The following is a 21,449-nucleotide window of genomic DNA, read 5'->3' as shown; positions in this document are numbered from 1 at the left end:
ATCTGGCTGTGCTTTCGGAAATAAAAATGTCTTCAGCAAGTGCAGAAAGAAACACAGTGAAGCTGCCTGCCTGATATCAACCGGCAGGGAATTCCAAAGTATCAGTGCTGCCCCAATTCCACTGACGAAGACCCTTCTCCCGCCAGCAATTGTGTTGCGGCATCTTGCATCGACTGCATGCCTGCAAGGGAAACTCAACAGAGAACGCATTGCAGTAATCTAGCCCTAATGCAGGCTTCCTCAACCTTGGTCCTCCAGATGTTTTGGGACTACAACTCCCGTGATCCCTAGGTAGCGGGACCAGTGGTCAGGGATGATGGGATTTGTAGTCTCAAAACATCTGGAGGGCCGAGGTTGAGGAATGCAACGAGTGAGCCCATGATGTGCTGCAGCCAGGCTTTGTCCATGGAGTTTTCTTGGCAGGGATACTGGAGTGGCTTGCCGGTTCCTACTCCAGGTGGATCACGTTTGGGCAAAACTCTCCACTATGACCTGTCCATCTTGGGTGGCCCTGCACGGCATAGATCATAGCTTCTCTGAGTTATTCAAGCCCCTTCGCCACGGCAAGGCAGTGATCCATGAAGGGGGGGTGGGGAGAGACATCACCTTGCCAACAAAGGTCCGTATAGTTAAAGCTATGGTTTTCCCAGTAGTGATGTATGGAAGTGAGAGCTGGAAGTGATGTATAGAAGTGAGAGCTGAAGGCTGATCGCTGAAGAATTGATGCTTTTGAATTACGGTGCTGGAGGAGACTCTTGAGAGTCCCATGGACTGCAAGAAGATCAAACCTCTCCATTCTTAAGGAAATCAGCCCTGAGTGCTCACTGAAAGGACAGATCCTGAAGCTCCAATACTTTGGCCACCTCATGAGAAGAGAAGACTCCCTGGAAAAGACCCTGATGCTGGGAAAGATGGACGGCAGAAGGAGAAGGGGACGACAGAGGACGAGATGGCTGGACAGTGTTCTTGAAGCTACCAGCATGAGTTTGACCAAACTGCGGGAGGCAGTGGAAGACAGGAGTGCCTGGCCTGCTCTGGTCCATGGGGTCACGAAGAGTCGGACACGACTAAACGACTAAACAACAACAAAGCCAGGCTTTCCTGGTCCACAGAGCGTGTTGCAGTAGTAATCCAACCAGCAATACAGTGGTACCTCAGGTTACATATGCTTCAGGTTACAGACTCTGCTAACCCAGAAATAGTGCTTCAGGTTAAGAACTTTGCTTCAGGATGAGAACAGAAATTGTGTTCCGGCGGCGCAGTGGCAGCAGGAGGCCCCATTAGCTAAAGTGGTGCTTCAGGTTAAGAACAGTTTCAGGTTAATAACGGACCTCCGGAATGAATTAAGTACTTAACCCGAGGTACCACTGTACTGTATAAGGAGAGGGAGGGGGCGGGGCTTCGCGGAGAAATGGGGCTTCGGTCGCACCCCACTCTGCCTCTAGTGTCATGGCCCCCTCGGTGGAACGTAAGGCGGGAGCGCGCGACGTCAGCGCACCACGTACCTTCCCCATTGGAGCTTTCGGAGTGACGTCACGGTCCTTTCCCGGAAGTGAAGAGCTCCCTCGGCCGGCACTCAGTTGGACGTTGGAGATCCGCGCAGGTAGGTCGGTTCGATGTCGGCGCTGGACGCGGCTCTCGCGGGCGGGCAAGGCGGGAAGGAGGCGGCCGCTGGTTTTTCCCTTTCCTGCCGTCCTCTCCTTTCTTCTCGTCCCTTAAACGTCCCGGTTTTCTTAAATTGAAAACAAATAGCTCATTTGCATATGCTAATTCGCGTATTGATTTTTAATTGGTTGCCTTCAATCGAGTGAGTGCCGTCGTTTCCTCTCTCTATAAGGACAGGCTTTCTATTTTTTAATTAAAAAAAGAAAACAGCGGTAAGAAAAATACAGCGCGAGTGTTGGTTTTGGAACGACCCCCTTCTGTGAAAATACTTAACTGATTGATTTAGTGTTCATATACTGTACAGTGCGCCGCTTGATTGAAAAACCAGAACAACAGTAGCTCAAAATGGTTTGCGAGAAAGGTAAAACAAGAAAAATCCAGGAGAAATTCGCAGACCTCCTTTGAAGAACAAAGGTTAAAATAATGAAACATTAAAAAAATCAACTCAGCTGTCTAAGCATCTGGGTAGGCTTGTCAAAACAAGAACGTTTTCAGCATTAAAAAAACGTGCAGGTAGGGGAAAATGTGTTTATTTGCAGTACCTGAGTACTGTCCAATAACTGCATCCTCTGGGCTTTGAACCATAGGACTTACAAGGCATGTTTTGATTTTTATGCAAGCAGACAAATATTTCTAAGAGAAACAGATGATTAAAAAATTGTCATTTGTGTGTTTTGGCAGATCTCTCCCCTGTAAACTAACTTCAAGGTCTTCTACCTCCACTATAGTAAAAGCTGTACCTGTGTGTTTGTTTAAGCTTTGAATTATAAACGTAGTAGGTGTGTTCTTGGCTGATTTGTCTGTTTATGGATAGGTTCACTAATTCAGGCCACAGTGTCAGTACCCTCTTTGAAAGCGTGTCCCTTTGAACAAATTGGGACTTAATTTAGAACAAACAACATGCATTGAAGGTCATTCTTCTTAACTAAATAAAACAAATATGTTCTAGTATTTTGCAACAGCAAAATCCTAACCTTACTTACCTGGGAGTAAGCCCCATTTAATTCAGTGGGATTTTTAAAATATGTGATTTTTGTATCATTAGCGAAAACCTGTGGGCAGATCAAACCTGCTGAGGTAGGGTGGGGGTTTAGGAAGAATATTTGTTGGAGGAAGCACACCAAATCTAGATTGCTGCTGGGCTTTTTCCTTCTGGAAAACTCTAGTAAAAAAGTGCAAAGTAGTATTCTGCTGAGTGAACACTTAACCCAAAAGGGCAGAGGGTCTCCCAGAACCCACCTTCTTGGTCCATTTGGAGAGCAACACCTGTTTGCTTCACTCTAAGAACAATATTTTTGCTTTATCAATAATATATTATTGTAATTTAGATTATTGGTTTGGAGTTGCCAGCTCTATGAGACAACTTAATGGTAAGCTGCCTGCTAGATGAGCCAACTACTTGCTGTGCCTTCTCTCAGGTTTCTGTTGCTTAACACCCACAGACCTTTTCCTGCTAAGTCCTCATTTAATTTGTCCTGAAAAGTTTGCTTTCACAGTAACAAGTTCTGAAATTTCCCTGAGTCTACTGAGCAGGAAATCCTGTTTAAAATCCCATGAGATGAATAGGCTGTGCTTAACCCGAGTCCTTCTCATTTTGGCAGTCTACCTGATCCAGTTCTGCAACTGGTCCAGTAGACATCTCAGTGACATCATTGCGTAGATCGATCAAAGCTTTCTTTTTGGTTAGCTAATCATTTGCACCATTTCCCCCAGTAGGCCCTTTCTCCTTCCCTCCACCTCACCCCTGAGAGCACCACATTGCACTCCTTCTATCTGGGATGGTCGTACTCTTCCACCGAGCGCGGTTTCAGCATTCAGGACTACAAGAAGTTCTGTGAGGAATAATTTAAGAAATATTGTAAAAGTGGAAAGGGAGAAATGATTTGTTAGAAAATGTAAAGGCAATATTAAGTTAGGAATTGCAGGAGAAATAACTAAGACGGAGGATTATCAGAAGTGCTGAAGGAAGTCCAAATAAGGATATGTGTGTAATAATTTGTGCGGTATGTCTTTAAAATTTTGTATGCTAAAAATTAATAAAAAATATTTATAAAAAAAAGAGAGCACCACATTGCAGTACTAGGGCCACATTCCCAGATCCATTTATTTTCATATGAAGAAAAAGCCCCGTGTGTTGCTTTCCTATTTGTTCCCCACCGTTCTTTACTGCCTGCTAACAAAACCGAACTGCCGGGAAAAGAGAATGCAGTATTTACGGACTCGTTCCATGCCAAATTGTGTTGATTGTGCAGTTCTGTACTTTGTTTGTTTGCTTGGAAGTATGTCCCACTGAGTTGAGTGTGCACAGGACTGAATGTGCACAGGACTGGAGTTTTAAGCTCCTTGCAAGGTGCAGGGGCCACTGAATATGTTCCCCATTTGCTAATTTTTTTCCTTCTATGTTTAAGCCTTCCAGCACATTTCTGCCGCAGGAACTGAAAAGAACAATGGTGTGCATTCCCTGTATAGTCATTCCTGTTCTGCTGTGGGTCTATAAAAGGTTCCTTGAGCCGTATCTGTATCCCATCATCTCACCTTTCATCAAGCGCATTTGGCCAAAGAGAGCAGTGCAGGAAACAGCAAAGAAAGACCAAAAAGGCAGCACTGAAAATAGGCGTGAGTTGTACGACTCCATGGATGATTCTAAAGTAAGCATTGGCAAAACTCTTTATGTATGTGCATTGTGTGTATACACCATATGAAGGACAAGTTGATCATGTGGTTCTGCTAGCTGAAAACATTTCTAGGACACCAGTTTCTAGGATGCTTCATTCTAGATCGTACAGCAGAAACAGCTGCTGATCTGTTTTCTATACCACAGCTGTAGCCATGCATTCCCTGGAGGGAACTTCTGTGTCCCAGAACAGTAATGGAAAGTAAATATACCATTCATTTTGAAGTTAAAACTTGTTGTCTCGGTCAAAATTTAAAACTTGTTGCCTCAAAGGTTCTAATGTTTTGAACATGTAAACAGGTAAAGGACCCCTGACAGTTAAGTCTAGTCGCGAACGACTCTGGGGTTGCGGCGTTCATCTCACTTTACTGGCCAAGGGAGCCAATGTTTGTCTGCAGACAGTTTTTCCGGGTCATGTGGTCAGCATGACTAAGCCGCTTCTGGGGAAACCAGAGCAGCGCACGGAAACGCTGTTTACCTTCCCGCCAGGGTGGTACCTATTTATCTACTTGCACTTTGACGTGCTTTTGAACTGCTAGGTTGGCAGGAGCAGCGACCGAGCAACGGGAGCACACCCTGTCGCGGGGATTCAAACCGCCGACCTTCCAATCGGCAAGCCCTAGGCTCAGTGGCTTTAGACCTCAGCGCCACCCGCGTCCCTCTGAACATGTATTTAAATGTATTTTCTCTCTGTGTGTGTTTCAGACTGAAAGCAACGGCATCGCAAATGGATTTGCTGAAAGTGGTCCACCAGGGGTTTCTGAGAAAAAGACTGATTAAGTAAGCTTGTGCTGTGGGATCGTGGTTGCTTTAGGAAAATGAGCTGATGATGCTGTTCCCACCTGGAAATTTAATTGCACTTTTTTTCTGAAAGAAAACTTGGAATCTGCATACACACAGGCAGACACCTAGGAAAATTTAGGATGCTATTTTCTTTGTAGCTGAAAAAGATTTAACATGTTGTCTTGCTCTGCTTGACATTCTCAGTACAGGAGAACCTTTTCCAATGCAGTGCAGTTTATGGTGTTAGCTTTTTAGGCTCCAGTTTTTTACACTGCTGTGTAACTGTCAAAATTGTGACTTGTTTCAAAGAACTTCCTGGAACTCAACTTCCACACAACTTCTTATATGCTTGTCTTTAAAAAGCTAGATGACATGTATTATAGCTGAAGAGAACAGCACTGTAAATACTCAGACACTAATAATAAATATTAATAGCTGTTCACTCACTTTTTCTCAACCCATCCCTGCAAAACTATGCGTTGTTTGGCATTCCTCCTGATTTTGCAGATACGATGAAGCAAACTTTGTGTGAGTAGACACGATCATAGGGGCGGTAGCCCTGATATGGGAAATATAATAGTATTCCCTGCCATTAATTAAGACCAGGCCATTTGCCCTTATTTCTGAAGGTGGAAAAAGAATGTTTTCCTTAAAATAATAACAATATAAAAATAGATCTGTGTGCAAACTGCTGTATTTTGGTTGGCAACGTTGACATTGGATTCAGAATTACTCTAAATAAAATATAAAGGTTTTGCTTTTACAACTGAAGGCTGGCATTCTTAATAAAACATGTTTCCTATGCTCATGGATCTAGTTTTGCCCTTCCGTTCTTAGAGTTGTGCGAATGGGAGATCGGGGACTTAATGACCCAAGTCAAGAGAACCAAAGAGTCGCATTGCAACTACAATGCACCATAAAAATAAAAACGGAAATAGTTATATTACTGGGGGGCGGCAAGAGGCAGGCAAGATGGGCTTTAGATGGCTTCTCCTTAAGTGGCTCCTGCAAAAGGCCATATGGGTGTTCCTCTTGAGTCTGGCAGACATGGGCTCAAATCCTAATTTGGCCCTGAATCCATAAATCAGGATTGACTAACCTTTGGCCTGCCATATGTTGTTGGACTAAAATTCCCATCATACCTGACCATTGGCCATGTTTGGTAGAGCTGATGGGAGCCGTGGTCCAACAACATCTGGAGCAACATAGATTTCCCATCCCTGCTCTAATGGGTAAGGTTGGCATCAGCAGAGAAACAGTATGTTCACTGTTGCTGATTTTCTCCACAATGCAGAGTTATCCAAGAGGGTGTTAGGTGTGTTCCGGAGCCTGTATTTGAGCTACGTGAAATAACAGCAGTGCTAGAATAGTTCTGGGCATGGACTTGAGAGGGGGTTTTAGAACATGTTCCAGATTTCTCTGCAGTGTGTAGAAATTTCTCAGCAGACTGAAGTGGAAAGGGGGTACTCAAATCTGTATTTCGCTCCCTGTGTTGTGTATTAAGGAGATGAGGATAGAAGCCCAGTAAGGAGGTAATAGTGTATTCGGTTTTTGCACAAGTCAATAGGTTCAGAATTGCAGTCTTAAATTCTGCAAGTAAAGGCCTTCCTTTCTCTTTTGGTAAAGTAAAAGTTGTTTCCTTTATGCAACCAAATTAAGCCCTCTATTTTGGTTTCTGAAAAGGTTAGGAGGGACTAAATTACACAGCTCTGGCTGGACAATTCTTTCAACATATATTTATGTGATTTGCTGTAAGCACAAATGAGAGTTCAGTAGGCCCTTCGAATAGGGATTGAGAGGTGGCAGGCAAAATACCGGTGTGAGAGTTTGATAACTTGTCACATGCACACTATAGCCCATGCTGGAATTGAAAAAGTGTTTGGTCTCATACAGGGGTTGAGTAAAATGGAACTCTGAGACCCAGGAAGGAATGAGAAGGTCTTCAGAGTATATGCCATTTTGTAAGCGCAAGTCAAAGATGTTCTAACATAATTCCACACAGCTTCCATACTGGAGAAGGAGGTGGGCTTTTTGAGGGGGTGTATGTGTGTGTTGAATCAGCCTCTGAAGGTGGCAACTGGACCTCTGAAGCAGCTGCAAGCTCAGATTGTGAAGTGGGGACCCTTCCAACAAAATGTTCTTCCATGAAGTGAGCTCATATTGGATCCAAGTAACAGCCAGAGGGGAGGGGAGAGATCAAAGGCCTGTGTGAAAATGAAAGGAAGGCCTGAGCTTTCCCAGTGCCTGGAGTAGCTCTTGCAGGTCTCATTTAAATCCCCATTCAGACCACGATCTGGATACTTGGGCTCCAATTCCAAAACATGGTATTTATTAAAGCTTGCATATCCCACCTTTTGTGCCACAAGCGCTCCAAGGTGGCTAATGAGCGTAACGAGAGTCAAATAAGCAACAGAACAACACCAAAAGCAGCAAGGAGAAGGCCAGCATCACGGCTAAGAAGATAGAGATCTGTTCCTTACTCCAAGGGTTTCAGAAGGTCAAGCAACAACACTGTCTGCCTGGTGACAGAAGGCTTGACAGAAAAGGACTGAAATAAGTATCCTTCGGAAACAGAATTCAGCTGGTAAGAGAGTTACTACCATTTCTGTACTGTCTGCCCAATTGTTCAAGTGCCGGTGACTTCCAGATTACTGCAATGTCACCTGGAAACTGCAGGTAGTGTGAAATGTGGCAAGTTGGCTGCTCATTGGGGCCAAATATCCCCATCGTGTTATGCTACTGCTAAAAGAATTGCACATGCTGCCACTTAGCTACTGGGTTCAGCTCACGGTGCTAGTACTGGTGCATGAAGTCCTACATGAGTTGGGACCAAGACAGCTAAAAGAACATCTTGCCCTTTATATACCTAACGTATCACTGTACTTAGCAAAGAAAGGGCCCACTGCAGATGAACCTTCTCATCAAGAGGTCCATTCCGTACAATGTTGGATTTGGACTTTTACTGTGGTGGCCCCTCTGCTTTGGAACTCCTTCCTGTTCCTGCATATCAGGCGCTGCCTCTCTTGTCTTTTCAGTGCCTTTTCTCTTTCACCAAACCTACGAAGGTTAGATCTTTATCTCGGTGTCAGCCTTGGATTTGAAATTGTGTGTGTCTGTGTGTATACATGCAGTTGTTTTACATATGTTTTTGTGATACAGTCAGACCTCGGCTCCTGAATACCTCCGTTTCAGAACGTTTCGGTTTCCGAACACCAAAAACCCAGAAGTAAATGCTCCAGTTTTCGAACGTTTTTTGGAAGCCGAACATCCGACGCGGCTTCTGCTTAAGTGAAGGAAGCTCCTGCAACCAATCAGAAGCTGCGCCTCAGTTGTTGAACATTTTGGAAGCCGAACGGACTTCTGGAACAGATTACGTTCGGCAACCGAGGTTTGACTGTATTGTGAAATGCTTCATAGGAAAAGATTCATAACTAGCAATAGTATTAATACTATGTTTAGGATCAGTTACTGAAACTACCATCATGAAACTAACCTTTGCTCATAAGCAAGAATCTCAGAATTTGTTTGTTGATTTGCATTCTCAACTTCAGAGATGGGTGACAGTGTGGACAGATGCATCCTTTTATAACAGGACTGGCATGAGAGGTAATATTGAGAGTATAGTTTTTAATTAAGTCTAGTTGATGCAATTGCCTTTTTTGGGTAGACTTGGCCCATTGTCAACATTTTGTTACAAACTGGTAGCAGCAGTAGCACGTTCTTCACAAACCGCAGCTGCTGTTTTTCTTTCCTTTTTGCATACGGTTAAAATTTGACTACTTTAATATTTAGAATAGTTCTGTTTCCACCCAGAGGCTATTTTGATTATCTCATAAAAAAGGGCAGAATTATTCATGCCTTGGTTTAATTTAATTTTCCTTAATGTAGCCATTTGAATTAATGGAAACTTGATAAAACTGTAAGATGCAGGGTAAAAGGCACAGAATTATTAAGTATGCTGAAGCTCAGAACAAAGTACTATACTTAATAAGGCTTGTGATCTATCTTGACACTTACATTCAGGCCTTTCAGACTCAGCTGCAGAAAATTACAAAAACTAAGTCTAGAATGGACTACAAGATTCCTGTGTATGGAAACTTTTTATGTGCATTAGATCACATCATTGATCTAAAAATAAATGCTAAATAGTGCTTAAAACAGAATTTAATGAGGGGGTTCTGTTGTTACCTGGACTTCTGATGTTTCCTTCATGGTGCAGAAGAACCTAGCTCTCCAAAGCTAGGACTGTCTGCAGTGCACTTAGAGGCCCATCCTACTACATCTTTTCCTGAAAGTAAATCTCACTATGATGTTGATTTTAATATATTGTACATGAAAAATCCAGGATAAGTCACTGCACCCCACTGCCACCAAGGAGTCGCTCAAGAATCATACAAATATAGAAGCTCACATAAAAACAATTATCCAAGTAAATAAGTAGAAACCATCAGATTGCCACTTAACAGGAACCTAAACATCTGGCAGTGTACAAAAAACCAGGAAGAAATGGCACAGGGATGGCATCATTGTGGCGGTATATTTCCCATCAGGGAAAAAGGTGAGGTATAAATAAATATTTATTTATTTAACAACATTTATACTTTTCTTTATTGTAAAAAGCAACCACCATCAAAGCGGCTTATAAAAAGATAAAAACCGGGGGGGGGGGGGGGTGACAATACGCTAAAGCCTGACAAGTTGTAAAAATACTGAAACGGATTAAAATTCACACCAGCATTTCTAAGCAAACAAGCACGCCTTTAGCAGGCTCTCAAAACAAAACAGCGGAAGTGCCTGTTTGAATTATCAAGAGGCAGGGAGTTCCACAGCGTAGGTGGCGGCCGCAGCATCCCCTCCTAGAGTCGCCTGCGTAGAGTCCGTCTTCGGGTTGGGACTACATCTCCCAGCATACACTTCGGTCGCCTCAAAGCCCGCTTTCGCTTCTTCGCCGCTTTGCAAAACGAAGCGGGCGGGGGCGGGGCGGAACTCTGGGAGAGGCGTGGCAAGCGCACGTGACCGATTCCTTCCCCCCCCCCCCCGCTTCTCACAGGCGACGGCTGCGACGACGTGGAAAGATGGAGGCGGTTTGAGTTCCGAGCGGCTGGCTGACTGAAAGGTTCGCTCGCGGGCGCGCGCCCGACTGCCTACGTAGCCCGCCCCCTCCCACAAATGTAGAAGAGGCGGGGCCGCGCTTTCTCTCTCTCCCCCCTCACGCGAGCGAGCCGCGGAGGCGCGCAAGCAGAGAGTCCCTGAGGAGAATCCCGCGGGGCGCCGGAGGGGAGCGTCAGGTTCCGTTCCCGCACTCCCCCTACCGACCCAGCCCACCCCTTTCTCGGAGCCCGGAGCCCGGTGAGTCGCGGCCGCCTCCTCCTCCCCCCTCAGCTTCATGCAGGGCTTCCCTGCTTAGCATCCCCTCTCTGAGGGACGGGAGGACAGCCCTTCGTGTGTCGCAGGGATGAGGGGAGGGGCCCCTTTTTGTAGCCATGACAGTTGGTGGGGAGGTCAGGTGAGTTTGGGGGCACGAGGGGTCAGGGGGGGAGGGGAGAGAGGTGGCTTATTTATATAGTTATATGCTGCTATATAGATAGACATTTGCCTCTACAGTGGATCCCAACCTTGGGGGGGGGGGAGGGGGCTGTACCCCACCTAAGCATCTCTAAAATCCTGATCCCCACCCCCAGTGCCAAATTTACATATAAGCTAAAACAAGCTGTAGCTTAGGCCCCCACACTCTTGGGGCCCCCAAAAAAATTAAAGGGAAAAAAGTGATTCTAAAAGAAGTTTTGTTATTGCCAAATGCCAATGTGTTTGCATTATTAATAAAATAATAATAATAATAATAACATTTTATTTATATCCCGCCCTCCCCAGCCAAAGCCGGGCTCAGAGCGGCTAACAACAGTAAAATGATACAACATTCTAAAATCATTTCAATATAAAGTTTGTTATGAATAAAAAATCATTTTAAGTTAGAGCTTAATAATTATTTCACTGTTAATATACTTCTTCTTAATTGTATTTCAGTTCAACAATACTTTGATAAAATACATATTTTGTTATGTGCAAATGGCTTTAGATACCCATTAGGTCCATAAATGACCATATAACATATATTCAACACACAAAACAGTGATAATTTGTTGTTGACAAAGGACAGCTGGACATATAAAGGGCCCCATTACCTTCAGTAGCTTAGGGCCTCATCAAATCTAAATCCGGCCCTGATGCTCCCTCTGTGACATACAATTCTTATTATTCAAAAAGTGAACTATTCACATGGAGGAAGCCTAATAAGCCATTAACTGATAATAAGTCATTCTCGAATTGCCCCCACCCCCAAAATCGAACTGCCCCACATTGGGAAACATGGCTCTCTACAGGAAGTAATGTAAATAAGAAGAAGAAATGCACAGTTGAAAATGAGCAATTCAACATTTAAAGGCTGGAAACATGCCTGCAGCTGCGTGGCTAAAGAAGGCTGTTGTTTTAAGGGATAGCTCGGTCGATAAAGCACGGGGCTCTGTCGCTCTGAATCTCAGGGTTGTGGGTCGAGCCCTATGTTGGGCAAAATATTCCTGTGCTGAAGGGGGTTGGACTAGATGACACTTTTGGTCCCTCACAACTCTACAACAGGTGTGAATTTAGGGCAGTGTGACTGGTTCCGCCGTTGCACTGAGTGCTGAGCCTAGTGGGCGCTGCTATGACATAGTGAATTGAGAGGCAGGGGAATGCTGAGTTTTTGACTCTCACAGGACGCTGCTGAAATTTGAAAGACCAAACCCTGCCCCTGTCTACAATTTCTATGGATTGGTGCTGAGGAATCATAGAATTGTAGAGTTGGAAGGGACCACTAGGATCATCTAGTCCAACCCCCCTGCAGTGCGGGAATATTTTGAACCCACGGCCCTGAGATTAAGAGTCTCATGCTCTACCAACTAAGCTATCCCAGAACTTCTGATGGCGGTGATGGCTAGGGGATACCCAACTCAAGAAGGGGAACTGGATAAGTTTCCCCTGCACACACAGATATACCTCCTCCCACTTTATATAGTGCACACAGCATGTTTCTCTCACACACTGATAGTCTTATGCAGGCTTACTCAGGAGTGAGGTCCTCCAGTGTTAAGTGAGTCTAGCTCTTGGGTAAATGTGCACCGGCTTGTGTCCTGTGTTAATCTAGAGTAAATTACCCCCTTAGTTTTGTAGGCTTCTCTTGTATGATTCTTTGCTTTAGAAAGAAGAAGTACCTGTTTTTCTAACCACTCTTATTGTAAATATAACAAGGTGGTTAAATAGACTATATCTGTACTACCTGCTATTGAGGCATCCATCTGGGTAGCTAGAGCATTTTTTAAAAAAAAAATTATTCCCTTTGTCAGCTTTAACATGTATATGAGCAAGGTGAGTGGTGGGTTAATTAATAGGGAGTGCAGTCAGTTCGTTTGCTTTTTTAAAGTATACCTCATTTCTTTCACCGTGAAGGGCAAGCATAAATGGTGTTCTTAGGTGGTTGCCCATCCAGGCACTAGCTAAACTGCAGAGTGCAAACCTAGCAGTTCAAAAGCACACCAGGTGCTCTGTCGGGAAGGTAAACGGCGTTTCTGTGTGCTCTGGCTTCCGTCACGGTGTTCCGTTGCACCTGAAGCGGTTTAGTCATGCTGACCACATGACTCGGACAGCTGGCCACATGCTGGCTCCCTCGGCCTGAAAGTGAGATGAGTGCCGCACTCCATAGTCGCATTTGACTGGACTTAACTGTCCAGACAGAAACCTGTTTTGCTTCAGCAAGGTATCTCCTTCAGGTACCTTCTGACCATACCTTGGGTGTGTCCTTGATTATGCCTGGCAGTAAGTTTTGAACTTGCCAGTACTGAATTTCAATGATAAATTCCTGTAAGTAAGAGCATATATGCAGGGCATGGTACTGTGATCTAGCATAATTGTAGAAATGTTTATGAGGCAGAGAAAATGGGGCTGATAGCAAACTGCTTTCTTTTGAAAGTTAATGGTATCAATGACAGTTGGTTCATTGCTAAATCTGTAGTCTGAGTAAGGTAGGGAGTGTGGACCTAGGGGTAAACCTTATTGAGGTGTGCTGGTGCCAAATATGATGAAGTTTGCCAGTTTTTCAAATGCTGCTTCCTCATCACAATATGCAGTTAAATGGAAAAGCATCAGTCTGGAGATGGAGGCTGGTATAACAACTCCTAAAATAGAATAACTGCTATTGGGATCATAATCTTGATTTATGGTAATTTCTCTCACGCATCCCACTTGCAGATGAAAATAGACCTTCATGACATTGTGTTCCTTAGACATGGGTGTGCAAAACCTAGTTTCCAATCCTAGTTGTAGAAAGGTTTGCTTAACTGCAGTTAACATTGCTACCAGCGTAAAGTTTAACCATGATTAGGTTTAGACCATGTCTAAAAATATTGTAACATTTCAGGTTATTCTATTTTCACCTAGGTGTATTGATGTGAAGGGCAATGGGTATAGAAGTGCTAATCACATAACCACACTCCTTAGTATTTCCTTGCCTGAGTAAGATACATCTCATTCTATGGTCTGCTTGGGTTATGACCTGTGTTCCAGCTATCTTATTTTACAGCTTCTGTTCCAGATAACCTTACAGAGCCATCATACTGATAAGAACAGACCGTTACTTACTGTGACTCTAAAAGTGAATGGATTCAGAGTGGTGTTCTAGAGCACTGTTCATGTTAAAGTTCTGTTGTCTATAGTGTGCTTGATATGACAGAAGAAGAGACTGCAAGACACATTTGCAGCGACGTTTGGTCTTGGAGCTTAGGTTCTTGACCTTGGGCCAGACTTAGTCTCTCAACATCACCTATTTACTAGGACAGTTGTGAGAATGTGTGCAAAATATTCCACCATATATATTCCCCTGAGTATCCAGGAGGAAGGGCATTTTGTAAACATGGTAAATTATGAGAGGGAAACTATGACCATTCTATACAAAGTTCTTGAATTTCCAGCACCACCACAGCAGAAAAGTTCCAGTTATGGTGATACAGTTGTTACTGGATTTGGGATTTCAGTGCTTTGTAGACAATGAACACATTGTGAGTTGTGTATATGGAATGGTCATTGTACGCAGCCTGTACACTAAGTAAGGAGCATCAAAATTTACCTACTGTTTTAGAACTGGTGTATACTGGGGTGAATGTCCACTGCAAACTGTATTATTTGCCTCAGTCTTTCCTTCCTGGTGGGTGGTTATTCTGAGATTTTGCACTTGTGCTTGTATTTGCTTCTTTCAGAATGTTTACTACGCCAGTGCTTGTCCCCACAGTGTTTCCTCAGAGACTTAAGCAGTGTTAGAAACTCAGATGTGTAAGCTAATCAGCAAATGGCATCTTAAACCTAAGTTACAGTCGCCACAACAGTATGTCTAGGCACCTTTATATTTTTTGCAATGATATTTTAAAATTATCATCATCATCATCATTATTCATTTTCATTTCTATACTGCTTTATATTTTAAAGAAAAAACATCTCAAAGTGGTTCACAACACATTAGAACATCAAATAAAACAACCCAGGATTAAAACAAATGAAAGCTTCAAGGAAAATATTTGAGATCCTTCTCCAAGTGACATTTTGCTTTCCCCATATTTGTTCAACTAGTTAATTTATATAGCTGCCCCCATAGTAGAAGAACTCTAGGAAGCCAGTGTGGTGTAGTGGTTAGTGTGTCAGATAGGAACTGGGAGATCAGGGTTCAAATCCCCACTCTTGTCATGAAGCTCACTGGGTGACAGTCAGTCACAGCCTCTTAACCTACCTCACAGGGCCGTTGTAGGGATTAACTGGTGAGGCGGGTGAGCCATGTACCCATTGGAGAAAAAGGTGGGGTATAAATGCAATAAATAAGCTCTTCTGCTTAAAAGCTGATGGGGCCAGCCCGATGGAGATGTCAGGTGTCATCCTGGCATCCAGAAATGCCCATGTGGTCGCAATTGGACCCATCCCAGTAGCAAAACACACCTGGACATAAGATATCCTGGTAAGGTGGCTGTCTTGCAACTTTCTTTTTCTGAAGAGTAAAGCTCTTTCTGTAGAATAAGATCATAAAGAACCATTTTCAGTTTGAGAGTGCTTCGTAATGTTTCTGAGTACTGTAGTCTTTTTTGTGCCTTTTCTAGTTTTGTAGTTTACTAGCAATGTGATTGAGCAGATAGTGATATCTATTTCCAGTTCTTTTCTACATCCAGATTACTTTATTGTACACATTCTCAGCAGGGAAAGGAAACAGTTTAATACATCTTAAATACACCTTTCCTGAACAGTTTGTATAAACTTGCTGAATACTTGTATCCGGTACTAGTTCATAAAATACTCAAAGCATACACTTGCTCATTATGGAGGCATACTGTGTATATGGTGTCCTGTAGCACTATGGTAATATGACTACGTAATTCACAATTTCTGTTCAGGCTCCCAGTAACTTGGTAGCTTATATTTCCATTGTCGCTCACGGTGCTCTTAATAGGTTATCTTGCTAGCTCAATTGCAGATAGCAGAACTAACAGTTTATTGCCAAAGGCCAGCTGGTAAAATGTGTATACCACTGTGAAAGGCTTTACAATTTCTGCATTTTTGTATCCTGAGGTACTCTTCATAGTTTTTTAATTTGGCAGAGAAGATTTGATGGTGTGTATTGCCTTTTCCTCTAGGGCTATATATGCTACGGTGAGCTTGACTCTCTGAGTCTGTGATGGTCTTCTAATTGCTTAACTTGTTCCATTCCTGCAGACTTGCTACTGGAGGAATGACAAACTATTTGACTTTACTATTCCTTTATGCACTTGGGAGCAAAAGTGTTGCATCTGCTTTGTAGTGTTGGTGTAATGGTTTTATTTGCATTTCATTGCTTGACAAATTACATTTTTTAACTTTGGTATTCAGGGCTCAAGAAAAAAGGGTAGTAGATAAAAGATGCTTAGAATGAAATCCTCATAAGCAGCAGCAGCATGCACACTCTTAACCCAAAGGTAAAATGTATGTTAAGTCTCAGAATCCCACAAGCTTGGAATGTGCCAGGTTGCTTTTGCCCAGTACAGTGGTACCTCGGGTTACAGACGCTTCAGATTACAGACACTTCAGGTTACAGACTCCTCTAACCCAGAAATAGTACCTCGGGTTAAGAACTTTGCTTCAGGATGAGAACAGAAATTGCGCGGCGGCGGCAGCGGGAGGCCCCATTAGCTAAAGTGGTACCTCAGGTTAAGAACAGTTTCAGGTTAAGAACGGACCTCCAGAACGAATTAAGTTCTTAACCCAAGGTACCACTGTACTTATTTCCGGAATTTTAGGGCCTGTTCATGTGTGCTTCTCCTTAGGGTAACATCTTCCCTTCTTCCCCTTATTATGAGTCCATGCAAGTCCTGTATTTATCTGAATGTGGGATCTCTCAGTGCCCTTGTTTTTTTCTACCTGTGGTGAGGGTAGCAAGTGTAGGTATACAGTCCTAAAGGCACAATCCTACTTGCTGCAGATAAAATTTGAGGGCGCAAGTAACTGGCAAAGGCCACCATATATCAGTCTGAGAACCATATCTACCTTCGTTTCCAGGATACTGCACTTGCCTTTAAGCTGCTTTCCAGCCAAATTACGCTGAAAAATTTGTGGATACAACAGTTTGCTTTCCATACTGAAGAGATAACACTCCAAAGGAAAGGAGGTGGACAGTTGTGTTGCTTCTGTGTCCTACTTTCTTCCATATGTTTTATTCAGGAACAGCATGCAATCTTATTTTCTCACCGCCAGAATCTTAACAGTCCTTATAAGCAATTTCTAGTAAAGTAGCTGTCTTCGTTTGTTGCAGCAAAAAAGAACAAAGAACCTTGTGGCACTTTAAAGACTAACAAATTTATTATGGCGTGAATCATAGAATTGTAGAGTTGGAAGGTACCCTGAGGATCATCTAGTCCAATCCCCTGCAATGGAGGAATATGCAGCTGTCCCACATGGCGATCAAACCGCAACGTTGGTGTTATCAGCACCATGCTTTAACTAACTGAGCTATCCGTAGGAGGCCTTGAAACTTCACTGGGCAGCCTAGACTCAGCTTGGATCCTGGTTTCTCTACACCAAACCTTGTTGAGAAGATAAAATGTGGGGTGGGGAGGGAGCCCTGTTCATGTCACCTGAAGGTCCTTGCAAGAAGGAAGGCAGAGTAATATACATTGGACAGATACTGAGAAATACCTTGCACAATTACAGTTGATAGGACAAAGTTGAATAGCATTTTGGAAGTGGTTGTTCTATGAGCATCTGTTGCCTGATTTCCCTTCAAATCCTTTTTTTACATGGCAGATGTCATTATTTTTGTGTTCCTTTCTACTGCCAGGCCCCCTGTTGCTCAGTCTGGTTTACAAATAAGTATATTTTGTAGTATTTCTTTAGCTGTTCTCTATATAACACCACTTAAGTTCTTCAGGTCTGCTTAGTCAGAGATGTATGTCTGGTGAAGACACTGCAGGGTGTTCCTGATATTAGGTGATCGGGTCAAGCTGAATATTATCTAGGGAGATGTACAATACCAGTTCTCAAATGTTCTGTCACACTCTTAAGAGAGCAGCCCTATTTAATACTGGGGAGGAAAGCTGGATCTACACTGATCTAAAAAAATGCTAAGGAAAAAAGGTTATATAGCTCACAATGCAATTTTCCGTTTACTGCTGTATAGCGCTCCCGGTGTCACATTTTAATAACGCATTTATAATGTTATACAGTAGAACCTCTACTTACGACCGCGTCTACTTGGGCCTGGTCCAAGTTGTGACCGCGGCAAACCCAGAAGTAAATACTGGGTTTGCCGTGATTCGCGCACACGCAGAAGTGGCTGCCGCCGTCTGCACATGCACAGAAGCGCGCTGCCACCGAATGCTCCTGCGCACAACGGCTCTTCTACCAGCAACCCGAATTGACTTACGGATGGACCTCCGGAACTGATTACATCCATAAGTAGAGGTTCCACTGTAACTCACCAGTACTGTATAGATTAGTTCTAAGTCTCATTGAACTCAGTGGGACTTTCTGTTGAACAGTCATATATAGGATTGCCCTGTAAGGGCAAGAAGCAGAACCTAGCATTGAGTTATGTGTTAAAGAGTAGGCTTTATTGTTAGTGACCTGGAGCCAGTTTAGCCCCATAACTCCAGTGGTGTGTCCTGAGTGCACCCCTTAGTTTTCTCCCATTCCCCACCATGGGGAGAGGCAGGCATAGTACTACATTTGGGAGTGGGGGCACTGTTGCATGAGGGTCGTAATTCAGTGCTGGAGCATGGGCTTTGTATGCAGAGGTCCCTTGCTTCAGTCCCATCTCCAGTGGAAAGTATTTCAGCAGGGCCAGGAATGACCTGTGCACGAGTCTTAGGAGAGACTCTACCAGTCAGAATAGATAGAACAAACTTAAATGGAGCATGCAAGGCAACTTCATAGGAAGGTGAAAGCTGCCTGCATCCTGAAAATGGATGGCCTGATCCTGTGTGATGGGTATACCACAGGTACATGTGCCCCTCTTCCCAGAAGATCTTGCAATGTAGAAACCCTCCCTCCTTGTGTATCTGTCTCATCATGATGATCAGTATTTTGCTGTCAAGTCATAAACATGTCAAAAGCAAAAGGATCCAGATAACTGGGATATTGTGTGCCTGTGTGCATGTGCCAAAATATTTAATAGGTATTCTGGAAAAGTAGTAGCAGCCACAGGGCATGTCATGGTGGATTTGCTCAAGTTTGACTTTAATGATTTTTGACTATGGATTTGGAAGTTTACCATTTGTTGTAACTTGTCTTCCTAGCTTATGCCCTGACAGTGAGCAGAAAGCAAATAGGATGGGCAGCTTTCTAACTTGTATAACTGAAAGTCAAAGTGATATTGTTAAGAGTTTTACATGACAATGATTCCTTTCTACTCATGACTTTCCCCTGCTGTGTCATAATGATTAACTTTTAGGGTAGCTCATAAAGCAGTGCAGAAACCTGAATTTAAAGATGTATATGTAGGTGAATTCCTAAGATAAAGGAACACAGGATAGTTGTTCAGTCAGTGGAGATGCATAAAATGAAGGCATCTGGCTTGAACATTTTTGCTATTCTAGTGCGGCATCAAAATAATGAAATCTCAGAATATCCAAGTAGACCTTACATAGAAACTAGGTATTTTCATTGAACAAACAAACAAACAAAAACAACAGCAAAGGCACCACCCTGGATAAAAATTTCAGTTAAAATGTATTCTAACATCATGCCATAGTATTCTGTGACAACTGCTACACTTTGCAAACTTGCAAAAATGTGGTACTGGTTCATGGTAATTTAAAATAGGTAGTGATGCATATGGCAGGGTGAACTTAAATGAATTGATAGGGAATTGAAATTACTGTAAATATACTTTGTAATGTAGAAGTGGATGGGCAGCCACCATACCCAAGCAACATTGTCTTTGCAGATGACTTGTATTATAACTGTAAGCATTTGTGGCAGACTTTAGGCAATCATTTGGTTGCGGAATAATGTGTTGCAAAACATTAGGTTAGAGTTGCAGTTAGTGTTGGAAATGACCGTTGCAACTCCACTTATGCTGTAGGCTGCTGTACCTGCATGAGAAGGGTAGATAGAGAGGGGCCTCCAAGTTTCCTACACTATCCTGGTGCTGACTCGTTGAACCATAGAACTTCCTTCAGTGTTAGACTGATTCTCTTAGGGTTGCTGAGCTGACCTCCCTCCCTCCCTCCCTCCCTTCTTCCTCCATGCTTCTCTGCAGAACAGACATACTTGAAATGAAACAGCAAGCATGACTTTTTGCATATGCTAGATAGGAAAGATCCTAGTTCTATCAAACATATATTTTCTGTAATAAATGTAGTTTTCTTATTTTCCAAACTCTAGAGTCTCAGTGGTATTGCATCCAGAAAGTGTGCTGCTCCAATAGGAAATCTGTGTTAAGTTCAACTTCTGCCAAGCATTTAAACTCCAAATGCCATCAATCGTAGCTACTCAGCAGCCAGTATAGCAGTTTTTGGATGTAATGTTTGTATAGACTTAACAATTCTTGAAGTGTTGTTTCAAGAAAAAATATAAAAAGAAGAAAATTCCTGGATGCCAAGATCCAAGTTACGGGCAAGAACTATTTGTTGCGAGAACTCCAGCAGAGATTTAAAATCACAAAAATAAGCAGCAAGTTAAAGTGTGGAACGGGACGCGGGTGGCGCTGTGGGTAAAACCTCAGCGCCTAGGACTTGCCGATTGCATGGTCGGCAGTTCGAATCCCCGCGGCGGGGTCCGCTCCTGTCGTTCGGTCCCAGCGCCTGCCAACCTAGCAGTTCGAAAGCACCCCCGGGTGCAAGTAGATAAATAGGGACCGCTTGCCAGCGGGAAGGTAAACGGCGTTCCGTGTGCTGCGCTGGCTCGCCAGATGCAGCTTGTCACGCTGGCCACATGACCCGGAAGTGTCTGCGGACAGCGCTGGTTCCCGGCCTATAGAGTGAGATGAGCGCACAACCCTAGAGTCTGTCAAGACTGGCCCATACGGGCAGGGGTACCTTTATCTTTACCTAAAGTGTGGAAATATAGGCTGTAAAACCTTCTAAGTGAGTTTCACAATTTCTCCCTTTAAAAGTTCCTTCCAGACTTTCCCTCTTCCCCCAGCAAAGGAAAAGACCACATGTTTGATACATTTACTTACAAACCCTGAGGATCATCTAGTCCAACCCCTGCAATGCAGGAATGGCCATCCAGTCTTTGCTAAAAAAACCTCCAAGAAAGGAGAGTCCACCACTGTCTGAAGAAGTCTGTTCCACTGTCAAATAGCTCTTGCCTCCGGAAGTTATTCCTGATGGAATCTCCTTTCTTGTAACTTGAAGCTTCCCGAGCAGGAGAAAACAAGCTTGCTTCCTCTTCCATGGGACAGTCCTTTAGATATTTGAAGATATTTATTTTCTAGGCTAAATATACCCAGCTCCTTCAACCGTTCCTTATAAGGCTTGGTTTCCAAACCCTAGATCATCTTGGCTGCCCTCCTCTGCACATGTTCCAGTTTGTCAAAATCCTTCTTAAATTGTGGTGTACAGAACTGGAAGCAGTATTCTAGGTGTGATGTGATCAGGGCAGAGTAGAGTGGTACTATGACTTCATTGACCTGAACACTTTCTGTTGATGCAGCCTAGAATAGCATTAGCTTTCTTTTTTTCTTTTCTTTTCTTTTCTTTTTGCTGCTGCACCACTCTATTGACTCATGTTAAGCTTGTGGTCTATTGATACCGCAAGATTCTTTTCACATGTACTATTGGCAAGC

The 21,449-nt window shown here is 43.4% G+C and overlaps 2 protein-coding genes across 6 annotated transcripts in view; both read left to right on the top strand.

The window, feature by feature from the left end:
• The first annotated feature begins 1,515 nt into the window (after positions 1–1,515).
• Positions 1,516–5,934, top strand: LOC308458896 (UPF0729 protein C18orf32 homolog). The gene is made up of 3 exons (XM_080973759.1): positions 1,516–1,603; positions 4,074–4,313; positions 5,045–5,934. Exons 2-3 carry the CDS (start codon positions 4,113–4,115, stop codon positions 5,117–5,119), a joined length of 276 nt encoding a protein of 91 aa, XP_080829885.1. The 5' UTR covers positions 1,516–1,603; positions 4,074–4,112; the 3' UTR covers positions 5,120–5,934.
• Positions 5,935–10,164: 4,230 nt separating this feature from the next.
• DYM (dymeclin) overlaps positions 10,165–21,449 on the top strand; it is a 177,682-nt gene continuing 166,397 nt past the window's right edge. Inside the window, exon 1 of one of the 5 annotated variants that reach the window (XM_080973461.1) lies at positions 10,165–10,464. The gene's annotated coding sequence lies outside the window, so the exon portion shown is untranslated. Of the gene's footprint in view, positions 10,472–10,495; positions 10,629–21,449 lie in introns of those variants that run through there. The other 4 variants (XM_080973462.1, XM_080973465.1, XM_080973463.1 and 1 more) reach the window with 4 other exon arrangements.

Source organism: Podarcis pityusensis (genome assembly GCF_964106645.2).
Source record: "Podarcis pityusensis genome assembly, chromosome: 11".
Taxonomy (NCBI): Eukaryota; Metazoa; Chordata; class Lepidosauria; order Squamata; family Lacertidae; genus Podarcis; species Podarcis pityusensis.
Note: the sequence above shows the minus strand (reverse complement) of the source record. Positions and strands in the feature narration are given on the sequence as shown.